The sequence below is a fragment of the Falco biarmicus genome, chromosome 2 (genome assembly GCF_023638135.1).
Source record: "Falco biarmicus isolate bFalBia1 chromosome 2, bFalBia1.pri, whole genome shotgun sequence".
NCBI lineage: Eukaryota > Metazoa > Chordata > Aves > Falconiformes > Falconidae > Falco > Falco biarmicus.
The window spans coordinates 9,984,041-10,000,000 of record NC_079289.1 but is presented as its reverse complement, the minus strand read 5'-3'; the positions used below and the strand labels follow the sequence as shown (position 1 = coordinate 10,000,000).

Genomic DNA, 15,960 nt, shown 5'->3' with positions numbered 1-15,960 from the left:
ATAGTGCTCCTTCTATCCAAGAGATTCGATAACTGCTTTTCACCAGCTCTCCGATTTTGTTCCATCATGTTGTCTCTACCAGCCTAAACCATTTCCTAAAATGGTCCTTTTTCTGTTCCTTGCAATCCTGTTATTGAAGGAAGATGTCTGTGGGAACTTTGGAATTCTGGTTTCAGCACAGGCCAATGAGAGAAGGGTGGTTGCACACATGCCTGGTGATATTATCATTGGAGCTCTGTTCTCTGTCCACCATCAACCAACTGTTGACAAGGTTCATGAGAGGAAATGTGGAGAGGTAAGAGAGCAGTATGGCATTCAGAGAGTGGAGGCGATGCTACATACCCTTGACAGAATTAATTTGGACCCTACACTGTTGCCAAATATAACGCTAGGATGTGAAATAAGGGACTCCTGCTGGCATTCTGCTGTGGCTCTGGAGCAGAGCATCGAGTTTATAAGGGACTCTCTTATTTCATCAGAAGAAGAGGAAGGGATGGTGCGATGTGTGGATGGATCATCATCATCTTTCCGCTCCAAGAAACCCATTGTTGGTGTCATTGGACCTGGCTCTAGCTCAGTTGCTATCCAAGTCCAGAACTTGTTGCAGCTTTTCAATATACCTCAGATTGCTTACTCTGCCACAAGCATGGACCTAAGTGACAAAACTCTGTTCAAGTATTTTATGAGAGTGGTGCCATCTGATGCCCAGCAAGCACGGGCAATGGTGGACATTGTAAAGCGCTATAACTGGACCTATGTTTCAGCTGTACATACTGAAGGTAAGAGGTTATTTTTTTCCATATAAGAAAGCCCTCAAACTACTTTGATGTGGTCTAATAGATACGTGATGACAGTTTGATGTTGTTGATTTTTTGCTAGTCAGTTGTCAACAGTATAGACTTAATAATAACTTCACATTGCCTATGGGGCTGTAGTAGCATCATGTTGATAATGGCTGAAAACAAAGTTTGAAATAGAAAATTGTGTGCTCTAGGGCCACTTCTTGGTAAACGTGCTTACTCTGTAGTCTCCTAAGAGATCTTAATTTAATTTAGTTGGCATTTATTTTTCTTTATCTACCAATCAGTGTATTTATGTAGAAGAATCATTTTGACTATATTAGTACCAATGGCTAATGAGAAAGCATCTGGTCTTCCTAGTGCAGAAGAGAGCTAAATCATCATTTGAAACTGTGGCTGAGTCAGAACGTGTTCCTGCTTAATATCTGAGCCACAGAGGCACAAATACTAGAAAACATGTAATTCTGACTACTATTTGAATGCAAGTTGTCCCAGCTCCTCGAGACCAGAACTGCTTCTGTCACTTTTACAGTACTCCATGGAGTATTGCACCCACTTCTTGCTCTGCATCTGGCCGTTGGTTTCAGGAGTGAGCAAGAGAAGTCTCCTCAAATCTTATTCACATATGTATGCTCCATCAGATGTCCAGAAAATCAGAACCATGTGCTAAATTGTTTTTCTCTTTTTATTAATTTGAGTTAGAGCTTAAGCTTTTTACCCAGTGTTCAGAAGAGTATGTGATTGAAGGGAAATGCTATGGAAAAGCTTACCTGATTTGGTTATTCCTTGTATTGACAGAGTTGAATTGGTTCATCTTGCTATAAGTGACTGGAATTTTATACTGCCTTAAGATGAGATTTCACCAGTCCCTTTCTAATGACACCACCACTTAATAAGTTTCTGGAATTACATTCTGTGATGAATTTTAGGATCTCACCTGGTCGCCTCTGCTCAAACAAACAAATGCCGAATGGAAGGCTCAAAATACGATCTGGGAATGAAAAATGTTATTAAGAGACTGAGTAGTGGTGACGATGTTGCTGAACAGCAGCAGATGCTGCTGGCTTTATTACAACCAATAGAAAGCAGATTGTCCTTCCCACACACTGAGTATGCTTCTCTGGCAGACTTTATACTATTCAAAGCCCTTTTTTGGGAGATGCTGGTCCCATGCTAGTATGTAGAGATCTTTTTCCTCCTACAGATACGTAGAGAGCTTGATCTGCAGTATTAAAAATAAATAAGAACTTGCATGCAGATTGTTGCAATCATGTTTCCGTCATGATAATGAAATCCGGTAAATAACTGCAGCCTCTTTTGTATGGGGATGCATGAATATATTAGCAGTTTAGTATAGCAGTGTATAAATCACTCTACAGCACATCATGTAGTGAAGGTATTGTGTGCCAGCTGATGCCTTTGGCATGGCTTGGTGTGCAGCCTTTGCTTCACAAATAAGTATGAATAACATCATAGTCAAAAATAATGCCACTGATGCATTACATTAGCATAGGATTTTATATCCTGACTACTTTTGATGACTTGTCTAATTTTTGCTATGAACAACTTTTACACCTCTGCTTATTGATAGCAGATGCTTATATATTCAGTGTGGGAATTTTCAAGCTTGTATCAAGATCCGATTCCTCACAGAGTGAGAATACTTACTTTTACTGCTTCCCGTGGACACTGTTTGGAGCAGATGGTAACATATGGCACGTTAGTCTGGTGGCAGAGGAGCTTTGCACTGTGCATTGGAGAGAAAGGAATAAGGACACAAGGGTTGAAGCTGGAGATAGCTGCTATGGGCAAGACAAGAGTATTAAATGACAGCAGAACTGAGTGGGAAGGAGGAATGATGAATGATATATCTGTCACAACATGTGCCTACTTCTGCTGGTATTAAAGAGGACAATAGAGGTGCCACATTCTTAATGCCTGAGGCCGCATATCACTCATAGCGTATTTAGAGCAATATAACTCTGGACATTAGTGAATGAACATTAAACTTGGGGTTTGGGAACCTTATGATCCTATCGTCTATTTGCATAGTTTGGTCGTGATGATGAATATGCTCTCCAGTTAAATAACATCACACAAGTATTTTCTTATAACGCAATAGAAAGATTCAGAGTGGTCAAGGTACTGCTTTGAAACTTGACAATGTCTGATGTTCTGGGCACTTTCCAGAGGTTATGGCAGATGTTATTCCTTCCAATAATAGGAAGATTTTTAAAAACATACTATAAAAAACCCCCTATAGATGAATGCTAAAGAAAAGGAATTGAGTAGAAAAAATCTATATTTTAAAATTATATTTCATTTTAAACATACTGAATATGCCCCACTACTCAGTGCCCTACATTCATAGATATTCAAAATAGAAAAAAATTGTTGAATACCACTCCTTGCAATTTTTATCAACTTAGGATCTTGCCCAGCCATTGAGAGTGGGCCTTCTTTCAGCACCTGCAGTAATTCTGGCCATCTACATTCATCTACTTCAGCATTCTTCATGCCTTAGCCAGACTCTTCCAAAATATGATCTTTGGTTTCTGGGAAGGATTACCAAGGAAAGGGAGGGTCCTCTCTTTCAAAGCTGGATGGGGAGAACAGGCAGAAAAACCCTGGTTATTTCATTGCTTTGGTAGTTCCATCAGCAGATGAAGTTAAACGTCTCTTTTTGGTCTAGTAGAAGAAAAGCATGGCATAAGTCACTAGCTTCATAATAAAAAGCTTCTTATTTGAATCTTTCCTTCTGCACTTACTAATTATCTGTGTCTGCAGTGGATTAACATTTTGGGAGGCTGATCTGAAGTTTTGTTGTTAAATCCTTATTCAAGACTTCCAGATTTAAAATACACTAACATTTTTACAGGTTCTCATAAGCTTTACCCCTTTGACATTTAGCGTCACAGATCAATCGAGGTGATGACTCCAGGTGTACCACTAAGAGTAAATCTTTTTCCTAAGAATGGGAAGGCAGCAAGCTTTGTTGTCAGTAGAGCTCCTGTAATTTTAAGGACGAAATTTCTGCAATCCAATTAATAGGAAACATAAGTAACAAATGAAGAATGTTCTTCATAAAGCAACACTCATCTCTGCTTACTGTAGTGTACTTTACATATGCCAATCAGAAATCTTTGCACATGTTAGGCAGTCTTAGGTTGTAGCTCCCCTTGCTTGGCTCTGTTAGGAACTATATGTGCCACTGGCGTCATTATCTTCCCCCACTCTCCAACTCTTCCTCACATTTAATGAATTGTGGGGCTCTACTGTAAACAAATAAAGCTTTCAGATAAATCTTTTTCACCCACCATCAGGGAACTTTTTAAAAAAGCCTCATCAGTTCTGAAGTCCAGGTCATGCCATGGTCCTGTGAACAAACATGTTGACGCTGTGTGGCGGGGAGGTAGGAGCGAGCAGGCAAAGAGGGAAACTGTGACGGGAAACTCCTTGTACAGAGGACCTATCACTTAAAGCCTGAGGCAAGTGCCTTCAACTTTATGGATTGCTACAACAGGCATGCAAGGTGTGCTGGGGACCATTTTATTTGAAGTTTGTGTACTGATCCAATTCTTTCAGCTGATCTTACAGATCTTTTTTTATCCACCACTGTGATAGGAGCAGAGCTTAAACAAACTTCTCTTAAACCAACTTTCGCTTCTTAAAGCATCTTCACAGACAGATAGCAAGTCAATAATGAGCTGAGAACTCATCCTGTGCCTCTTTCTGAGGCAAAGTAGCTCAGCAGAGAGTAGCCCCCTGGTTTAGTCCCCCAGTTTCTCAGAGCACATTAGGGATCCTTTTTAGCTCATGTAACTGTTGTCCACCCCCAGGGAAACTAATGGACACAGAAGGATGCAGAGAGGAAAATCTGTGCCTGTATTTGGATGTTGGGTGGTGATGGCTGGCTTGTAGATGGGCCATGCAGCTCAAGCACACCTGGTGTCTTGTCTTGGCCTTTTCTCACCTAACCACTGGACATCACACCTGGTCAGAAATGGTCAGGAAGCTGGGGAGAAGCTGGCTGTCTGATGCAAGAGAGGAAGAACTGTCTGTTTACCTCATTTCCCATATGAAAGCGTTCCCTAGTCTTTTTGAAAGATTAGAGAAAAATGTACACAATTTTCTCTTCTCCTATCATTGTATTTTGAAGGCCTCATTGGAAGCCCATTTGGAGTCAATCCTCTCTCGTTGACTGGACTGACATTTGGATGAGGCCTTCCTAGATGCAAACAAGGTCAATCTCTGAGAGTCGCCTGTGCTTAAAATCTGCCTGGAGACAAATGAATTAATATTTTGAAAGGCAATTTTCATTACCATTGAAACTGTCTGTTTTGCCACTCCGAATGGAGCAAAGAGGTGATATATGCTGGAAAAAAAGAACTTCACAGGGGTACAACTGAAATACAATAGGCCATATTTATTGGGGGTGGCAAGGGATAAATTTCACTCCATTATGTAAAATCTGTGATTTACTTTTGAATACAGACTTAAGAAAGAAACCACTTTGTCAATTTTCTTTACACAGCTCTGCATGTAAACATTAGATCAAACTCTTCTTCAAAGCCCTTTCTGTTTAATACCACTTTCCTCAACTTTAATTTATCATAAGTGCATATAAAGAGGTCATTCACATTAATTTTCTGAGGATGTACCCAGGCAAGCATAACAAAAGCGGAATTATATGTTTTTCTTGCAGATAAGGGTTATTTCACATACTTCCTTTCATATTTGTTCAAAGGTGCCTGGTAACAAGACTATTTTTGCCTTCATCCTTTGCTACCAAGTAAAAAGCAAATTGAAAATTACTCGTAGTCTACAAGAATATGATGAAGAAATAATGAAAGAGCTGCAACAAGCTGACCTGCTGCTTGGAACAAATTGTACTTATATGATGTTGTGGAGAGTTTTCTTTCAGGCTCTAGATTTTGCTACTTAAGATTGAAAAACTATACCACGGTCAGAAATAATATTTGCTTTTCACAAGATAATATAATTGAAAATTAGATTTTTTTTTTAAGCATAGATGATATTTTTTCATTCTTTATATGCAAAAAAATACCACATAGGAATAATGTACCAAAAACCATCATTGCTAGTCCATGAAGGTATTTTCAATTTCAAAGAAAATTTACTTCTAAAAATCTGTTTCTGAAAATTGAAGAATTTCCTATCTAAAGACTGGAGAATGTTCTATTTCAGCAATGTTTAATTTTTGCTCTTGGACAAAATAATTAATTGGGATTTTTTATTTTTGAAATTACTTTTATTTTTTAATTTTTGAGACTTTTAAACTCTTTCAAACATAAATGTTGAAATTAGGATGATTACGATTTGATATGCTCTCAGTCACATTAATCTGGTAGAAAAAATAAAAAATACCTTTAATCTGAAAGAAAATACAGGAAATGGAAAACCCTATTCCAGTCCTGCCTTGCTGAGGTGTTTGCTCATGTTTATTGATTATTGGCCTCTCTAAAAGAAGCAGCCCCTTTTTCTCAATTTCAAATATTTATCCTAGCATCACAAGTGTGAAAAGTGACCAAAAGTTATCAATGACCTGGGAATACTGAGGTAGAAAACTGAAATAGCATCAAGTTAATGTTGACTTTGTTCTGCAGTGACTGGATGACCAGACAGCGCTTTGGCATTGCTGGCAGATGGCTCAGGCCAGACGTACCCGCTGTGAAGCATCTTGACTGATGGAAAAATATAATATGAGGGGTATACTCTGGAGTGTAATGGGGGTGAAGATTGTTATGGGAAATACCATCAGATGACAAAGGGAAGGTGAGCTAGGAGGTGCAGTATTCTAAAATGTTTTAAAGAGTATCACTTTGAAAGGAACGATATAAGGTAGACTTAGCTAAAAACAGGACATTTGCGTAGGGGCTAAGTGTTTGAATGTCACTTTTTCTGTCACTTAGACTCTATGGCTACTCAATGAAAGTTGCAGTGTCACAAAACTTGCCTTCATTGAGAAGAGATGGTGGGAGTCCAGCGTCCTTCAGTTTCATCTTAAATTTGTCTTCTGCCTTAGGCCTGGAAATGGCACAGTTCCTGTCCCTGTCCCTGGGGTGCACCTCTTCAGTCAGGGAGGGATCTATCAAGTTGATGAGATGGGAAATCTTCCAGGAAACAAGGATTCACTGCACAGTGCCTTCTGGGTCAGTGGAGTTTTATGAAAGACAATCCTTATACATGTGATCAGATGACCATGGGCAGTGACAGTGGTACACTTTTCTGTGTCCCTTGTTGATATTTTGCCTTTGAGATGAAAGAATATATGCTATAGGCTTGACTGGAAAACAGATATTCCATACAACAAATTAAAAAAAAAAAAAAAGTTCCTAAAGTATTTTTTACTCCAAGTCAGAATTGAAAGCCAAGACAACACCACTTTTTAGTGAATGAAAGCTATGATAAAATTCAGAAGTCAGTCAAAATAAACTGCTTGTCTTGTGGTTATATTAAAAGAGTTGATGAAAGGTAACCTTATAAATCAAATGCAAACTTTATTCAGAAAGTTGTCAACCTTTACATTTTTTTTGCACAAATATTAATGTTCTTTGACAGTTTTGATAAAAAGTGTTTTACTCAGAGAAGAGCTGGAAGGTTCCCCTCATTCCATTTTATTTGGCATGTCTTCTATATCATCAATGCTGTATACAAATGAAACATTTTTGGATATATTGGTGTGGCATTAATCCAACAGTTAAGCAGGGGCTGATGAACCAGATCATTCTTTTTTTGTGATGATTTGTAGTATTTCTAAAACTGTTGTAATATTTTTCTTTATTATTCTTGAAACCATAGACCTTTCTTTTTCCATGCATGCTACCTAGTGACAGGAAATTTAAATCATGGATCTGTGAAGTAATTTTTCATAGATTTAAAGGTCAAAAGTGCAGTTAGTACACTTTAGTACAAGAAAAAAAACCACTCAAACCATTATTTCATATTCCTTGATATAGATCCTGTTATAGAGAATTCAGGGGAGATCAGGGCCTTGTTGTGATGGGAGCCAGGACATGGTGAGACAGAAAAAATCTATCCAACGTCACTGGAAGGACTATGATGAGAACCCACTTTCCAGAGTGCAAGTTTACCCCAGGGATGAAAAGACTTTACCAGACAAAAGAATTCAATTTCCTACATAAACAAGGAAAAGAAAGATGCCCTGCACTTGTCAGTATCTTTACGCCTCAAAACCATGCGGTAGGTAGCTCAATAGTGCAGGAATTAAATCAATGTTGCTTCAAAATTGGAAAGTTCCTGTATAGTTCAGGAACAGAATAGATATTTACCTTGGTCCATACATGGAGGGCAATTTCCTGTGCTTACAAGAGCTAACTTGTGATTTCCCTGAAAGCTAAGAAAGGCAAAAGGCCTGTGCTGGATCTTTTAAACTTCTCAGTCTCCCCTAAGACAGTTCTGACTAGCTGATTCTTGATCATGCAGGAAACTGATCTTGGAGGTGAATCAAAAATTATAGACTTTCCTTTGATTTAATTTGGAAAGAGGATAACATTGCAATCATCTTACTAAAATCTGATTGCAGGCTTCTGATGATGTGGAGGCATGCCATGCTGTAATGCAGAGTATTATACATAAATATATTGTATGTGTACACATGAAAGAAGTGATTGGGAAGGTTATTAACAGAATAGTTACCATCTACCTTGGCAACCAAATTTTGAGACAATCCCATCCATAAATTACAGCCTCGTTTTTAAACTAACGTAAGTCATCATTCTAAATATGCTGAGTGGGAAAAATAAAATGCAAAACACCACAGTTAAGACTTCCTCTGATTGAGGGGTTTGATTTTATTTTTTTTCCTGGAAGTGTCTGGTAGCATTCATGGCTGGCCAGAGACATGATCCAGGTGATATAAGTGGAAGCTTTCATATAAAATCAATTACATTGTCAAAGGGCAGACAAACAATGTGTGGGGGAAGGCTATTGCTCAAGTGCAATATGTACTAGACCAGTTGGAAAGAAAATAACTGGGGTGGATGGTAAACCAGCACACTGAATGAATCCCATGGCCAAAATCCAACGTAACTCTTGAGAACAGTGGAAAGATGAGGAAAATTATCTGTTTCTCAGTCTGTTATTTTCTTTAACTAGGGTTTGATTTTATATATTTTATTTTTTTTTTTACCTTTTCTTCCTGAGATAGATTTCTTCTAACTTCCTAGATGATGTTACAGCCATTAGGAGGGAAATGAATAGAAGTACTGCCAAAAGAAACATGCAAAATTGTAGTGAGAGGACTATGGTCAGCATCTAGGACAGGGGTCCTCAAACTATGGCCCATGGGCTGGATACGGCCTCCCAGGGTCCTCAGTCTGGCCCCCGGTATTTACAGAACCCCCTCGCCCCCCCCCCCCCCCCCCCCCCCCTCCATGGGGGTTGGGGGGGAACCAAGCAGCCGCAGATGACTGCCTGCCACTTCATCCGCGCACCGGCCCCCTGTTTAAAAAGTTTGAGGACCCCCTATCTAGGATCTAGAAAATTATATTACCTGAGGGCTAAGAGGTTTTTTGTGATCAAGGTAGTTACAGCAGGTGTACCTGTTGTCCTGCATTGCTATTTTAGAGTGCATAAAGCTTTAGGCAAGAATATATAAACTACAGTCAAGCTAACATGGCAGAGTCACAGAACATGTTCACCTTTCCCTCATTTGAAATTACAGAAGTCTACTCTCCATATCTTACTTTTGCTATGTAAGATAGGCAATAAAATGCTAAGTAGTTCTTGGTAATTACTGCTTAGGCTAAACCGTATTGTTTATGAAGATACAGACAGAGCGCCTTCACTGAAGGACTTCATGTAAAGATAGAGTTGGTTTCACCATTGGGTAGTCTTTTCAGGCTATGAATTATCTGTTCTTCAGATTAAATGTTTGTGTTGCTTCAACCTATAGCTCCTTGATCTTGATATGTATTCAGAGTTTCTCTTCCCAGACCCTTTTCTAATCTTTCTTTTGGCTAAACCAAAGGACTTCAGTTTTGCCATCGCTTCTGCAAAGTGGGTTTTCCAGACACTAAGTTAAGCTTCTAGATTTTGTATAAACTTTTCCAGTTTTGTCAAATCCTTTTTTTTAAGCGCATGTAGCCTTTTTTTTGCTCATTTTTAGAGGGATTGGTACTCCATCCAATTCTTCAACTTGCAGTCAGGCAAGAATTTTTTTTTCCCTACATCAGCATACAAGCCATTGTTTCTTACCTTATTAGCAAACCGATACAGTGGTGGCCTATAAACTTGCAGTTTACTTTTCCCTTCTACAGTTATCTGCCTTTGTCTTGTCATAATTCATCTTCTGCCCATCTAGCTTACTATCTCTCCTTCCTCAGTGTTTGGTGGGCTTTTTTTCCCTTCCTACTATATCTTTTTCTGATATCATTGACTCCTTGCTTCTTCTCCCTAGTTAGGTTTAACTGTTTTTTTTTCCTCTTATCCCGCCTCAGTCAAAATAAAACTATCAATCAATTTCAGGTAGATAATTGTTTGAATAAGATAAAATGCACTGATTTGGAAATTTCTGAAACTTTTGATTTATGTGGCTATTAACCAATGTAGATTGAGAGCTGGCTAAAATAAAGACCATCAAAGTTTCACACTATTTTTAAAGTTCTTTCATCTGAAAACCCAAACTTAGTCCAGATGCCTTCTGAAGTTCAGACTTTAAAGTCTCGATTCTTATTTTTTAAAAAAATCTAATTCTAACTAGATACATTATTCAGCAATTCTACATTTATTTTGTCTTAAAGCCTTGAGTATCACAGTTTTTCAGTTTGTAGATTTGGCATTTAGTGAAAAACAGGACATTTTTTCATTTTCAGGAAAACTTTGAAAGTGAAAGATAGCCTGAAATTCTTCCTCTATTTTACCTTCATCAGTTTCAACAATCTTCATACCCAACTTCATTCTCAGTTAATTCAAATAGGCTGCTTGGTCAAAGCATCTGTTGCACTTGAAGAACCCAACACCACGTCCCATCCACCCCCTCTCCACCAGATTGCCTCAGAGATGATTTTTGCAAACAGAATGAGCAAGTGGTCAGGGAGCATGCTGGCATGCTCCTGATGGTGTTTCTGGCTTGCAGAAAGTATTGGAGATGCCTATGATCTCATAGAAAAGGAGAAAAAGCCAGAAGTTTGGACAGGGATCTTATAGTTTCTGTTGATGGAGGACGAGCAATGAGGTTCAGGGCCTTCCTTATTTCCATGCTGACTATTAAGAATTTTCTCATAATGTTCTGGAGAAGTCCAGGGAGGAATATTAGTAAAAACCTGCACACGCTGCTCATTTGTTTTTATGAGTAGAACCAAACTTAAGTTTTCAATCGATAGGTAAGTAGTTCTTCCTTTTTCTTTCATCTTCACCATACAAAAAAAGAAAACCAGGATTCAAGTCCTTTTCACATCAACAGAAGCTTTCAAAAAGATTGGGATATGTGCCCAAAATGCGAATATGAGAGTGTGTATATTACCTTTCCAATATAAGCTTCTCATATGCCTTCAGTCATGGTTATATATATAAAGGGCTGCTTTGATTTGTTCCTTCCAACAGTGGGATGTGAAGTTACCTTGCTTATTTTCATGCATATGCAAAAAGACAGGCAATTTGTGTAACCTATTTCTTTCCCTAAAGGGGAAGTATGAGACTAGCTCAAATTTAAGGGGTATGAAAATGATAAAGTTGGATCACTTGCTCTCTTTCTCTGATTTGCGTCTCTCCATTGTATCCACTGTACGGGACATTTAGATATTCAACTTCAATTTTTGGCATCTCCATGCCTACTGAAAAGACAGGGATATGTAGACGGTCTATGTCTTACTGGATATGGGGCTCAAAGCTTCGTTCACTCAGACAGGATTTCTGTGGAGGGATATTTATATATTTTTTTCCCAAATCCAAAGGCATTTATGCAAAAACATAAATGTCAGCATGCTTAAGTAGCTCAAAATGAAGCATCTGGTACAGCATGCATTCGGGGATCTCAGCATTATGGGTTTTGTATAGAAGTCCGACTTACGTAACAACTGGGACAGGCTAGGAATGTGGTTCCTTCTGGTAAGCTACCTAAGATTTAGCCGAGGAGTATAAGCTTTATAGTTATAACAACATCCTGCTATAGAGCTTTTTTAAAAAAGTGACAGTTACTTGACCTGTAGATGTACCAATTTCTTTTTTCCTCCACCAACCCTTATTTGGGTTTTTCTTCAGTTGTGCGACCTTTCTCCCTCTCCCTCTCTCCCTGGCCTCCTGCCTGGTAACTAGAACTGTCTGAATCATCCAGACTAACATAGCCCCTTTTCTTTCCCTGCTCCCAAGCTGATTTTATTACAGCTTTATGCATTATTCATGTGTATTCAACCAACAGTTTATGCAGACAGATTCTGCTATGCGAGCCGTTCACAGGCTGTTCAGGCAGGGAGAGACCGTACCTTCAGGCACCCCTCTGTGGGAGGAGTGACATGTCAGTGGTGCTGACCCAGGAGGCAAGGTGCTGAGAAGCTTCTCAGTTGTGCATGGTTGCTTATGCCTATGTCAGGCCGATGCTGAAGCCTCTTCGTCCGCAGGAGATGGTATGTGCATCACACTAAGCCATGCTATGAGACCCTTTGCCATTTGGTTTGCTTATGTCTCTGTGGGCTGGAAACACAGTATTATCTCTTCCTCTAACACCATTCAACTTCTCTGGTCCCAGCTGGAGTGGGAATCAAAGTAAATGAGCAGAACCACAAAATTTGGCCTGAGAATATTGGATGTGGAGAGTAGGACAGTGCAGTGGCTATTGGAGCAGGGAGTTTGGGATGGTTTATGTGGAAGCGAGAGACTCAGTTCTGTGCTCTCCTGGACTACTCATGTGTCCCCAATGAAATTATAGAGATCACACCAACCTTACAATGGAGAAACTGATTTAGATACACCAAGGTTGCACTGGGCTGTACCATCACAGTATTGTGTTCAAGTTGATCTCTCCATTAAGAAATACAGTGGAGCTGAGGATCTTGACTAGTGGCTCAGCACAACCAAATAGATTAAAGCTACACTGGGAGCGCCTGAAGCCCCTTCTGTAGCCTGCTGTGGACATGCCTCCAGCCATCTGCAAGGGGGGCTGCTTAATGATTTTGTAATGGTTTGGCATTTTGTAGGCTGAGAATTGGCACACATGGGTGTCTTTGAAACATTTGCTCCAAACACCCACATTTCAAATGTGTGATAGAAATGTTGTGAGGATCAATACTTTGGAGAGTAGGGGACACTCAGACACTATTGGTAATGTAGGGCAGAGGAGCTCATGGACATATAGTTTGTGTGCGTGTTCTGTTACTGATCACGCATGGGTTTGTGCCCCTAGAGAAGGTACTCTGAAATATTATTGAGAAAAAGTACCTTGATTAACATACCTCACTTAGGAAGGCAGAGAGGCAGAGGACACTGGAAGCCTGGAAAACTGAAAGCTTGAAGGCTGATTCCTATTTCTCTTTTACGCACTATCTTTTAACCGATTTTGTTTTTTCTACTCTTGAACAGTTGGTAGAGTGGGTGTTACATCCAACACCTCCGTGTGACAAATCTCAGCCTACAAAATACTGACACGTTACATTTCATTAACCATATGGGACCTAATTACACTGCCAACTAAAACATAGGTGCAAGTCCCAAAGGATCCATTTGCTATATGTGCATAGGCCCTATAGAACCTTATAGTATGTTTACCTACACATTCATTTGACATTTGCAATACACATAGCTTCATCGAGATGTGTAGACCCTAAGGTTTAATACAACTGAAGTAAAAGGTGAGTTTTTACTTACAAGATGGAAGGTTTTGGGGGAGAAGAGGCAGCGTCAGTATGTGCATACTGATAAATGAAAAAAAGTGTCAAGGTCTTCCCAGAAAGCAGCATTTCAGCATTTTGCAGACACGTCCATAAAGAGAACTAGCCAAAGGTAGCCAGAGTCCTTAGAACAGTGGAGCATTGACATCCTCTGTCTACAGACAACGTGGAACAAAGCGGCCCAGATCTGGCAGTGCTCTCCCTGCCCTCTGTCTCACTGCGGTGTTGGTTCACAGACATGAGCACTACATCATGCCACTTGCAGCAATTTCATCACAGATTATTTTATCAGGTGAGCTGTGGAAGGGTGGGAGTGAACTCTGTGGAGATTGGGTATGGATGCTAACAGGACTTTTAGCAAGAGGGGAGGAAGCAGAATACCAAAGGTTAAGGAGAAAGACAAGAGTACGGGATTAACAGAAATGAAGCACAGAAATAGCAATGGTGTTTAAGATGAACTGTTTCACTGACACAGTTTATAGATCTGAATATTTAACAGAGCCTAGATCCTCTTCAGAACATGTCCTCTATAGGCCCTGAAATGCTTCACAAATTAAATATAATTTTACTGCTAGGGAACTAAAGGACTGAAAGCTGGCATGCTGTGTTGGTCAACCATGGCACCTTTCTCGTTTCCCAGACCTCTGGTCTGCCTTGTACTAAGCTGTCTTTCATGGTTGATGGTCATAACCTGGTACTGTATGGCACGTGCCATGTTGGGTCCTTCTCCCGTTGTGTGGATTCAGTGGGGAGCACAAGGCCTGAAGTTCTTCTTTAGATCAGAAGTGAGAATGCAATGAGGTGCTCTCAAGGGACTAAATATTTCTGCAGATGTAGGTAAATTTCAAGCAAAAGCAAACTATGGAATACAGCAATGACTCAGAACTGTGTTTGCATTTATAAGCAGTTGATTTGTCCTAAATATGTCAAGTAGAAATGACTGAAGCTTGCTTTATAAAATGGCTTTTCAAATCAGTTAATAACTTCTCATAAGCTGATGGTTTCTCTCTGGCTAGATAAATATGTCATTTTGATATGATCATGGTAGAGGTGCTACTAGTTTCATTACATAAGCAAGAAATGAATAATTATTTCACAATTTTGTAGTTTGTCAAAAAAATCATAACTAGAACTATGACAACATTTGAGAGGGGTTTTTGTGTGTTTGTTCTCTACATTAGTGTGAAAAAAAAATCTTATAGCATTTCCTTTCATTCTCCTCTGTAGAAAATAGATAAACTATAAGTAAATAGATATAGGAAAAGGGGAAGAGTTGTTTGTGGTGTTTTTTTTTTAAATAAAAAATGCTTTTCAAAATGGGAAGAGTCGGTGCATGTGCATTGACATTTTCTGTTGGTGGAATTTTCTATAGTCTTACTACCTACACACCACACTTCTGGGCAGCCATGGGTTAGAGTTCATAAACCCAATGGCTGTTTTTGCTGTCCTCTAAAAATAGCGATGCTGACATTTGCAGTGAAACTATTTTGTTAATCTGCATGGGTGTGTGAGAAGATGCTCTGACTTCAATGATCAGCATTTTTCCTGGCATACAAAATTTACTGAATAAATAATAAGACTGATTGCTTTGGATTTAAATATAATCTAAAAAGTGTTCAGGGCAACATAACAAGTAATTACATAACTCAGGGAGCTGGTCGGATTATGAATATAGTCTATTTATGGGCTTTACTTGAAATATTTAAATCTATAAAATGTTCTATTATTCTAAATTACATAGTGAGACTTTTGATTCAGTATAATCTTTGCAACTGAAAAGTCTCCAAAATGTTACCAAGTGACACTTTCTGATATGAAGGATTTTGTATTAAGGAAGGATACTTGCTGCCTTCTTTCCAATCACACATTGCTTTAAGGTTATGAATCGTTTACAAATAACAAATTCTGTATAAACTACGTATTAGTTAGACACCTAACTTTAGCCAGTAGTACCAAAACACCCAGTTCTGCAGGTTAACAATCTCCTGAGTTATTCAGGAATTCAGCATCAAGCAGAGATACCCGACCTATCTGTGGATAAACCAGCTGCGGAAAAAGCACCCCTTGAGTGCTCAAACTGGTTCTTGGTCTGAGCTACACAGCCTTGACTCAATGCTGTGCTTGTATGGCATGTTGTTACATACTTCTGCACAGTGCCATTAGTGGACACATGCATTGCCAGTTTGTTCAACAGGAACGTGAGGATTTCTCTCACAAGCAAAGATCTTCCCCCCCACCCCCCCCACCCCCCCACCCCCGTATTTCTCTGTGTATCACTCTGTATTTCTTTGTGT

General features: G+C 39.3%; 1 protein-coding gene across 1 annotated transcript in view; it reads left to right on the top strand.

The window, feature by feature from the left end:
* The window catches only part of LOC130144291 (metabotropic glutamate receptor 5-like), an 85,245-nt gene that overhangs the window by 8,796 nt on the left and 60,489 nt on the right, over positions 1–15,960 (top strand). Inside the window, exons 2-3 of the mRNA XM_056327722.1 lie at positions 1–779; positions 1,730–1,910. The exon at positions 1–779 is cut by the window's left edge and continues 103 nt beyond it. Of these exons, the coding sequence (XP_056183697.1) occupies positions 101–779; positions 1,730–1,910 (860 nt within the window). The 5' untranslated portion in view covers positions 1–100. The remainder of the gene's footprint in view (positions 780–1,729; positions 1,911–15,960) is intronic.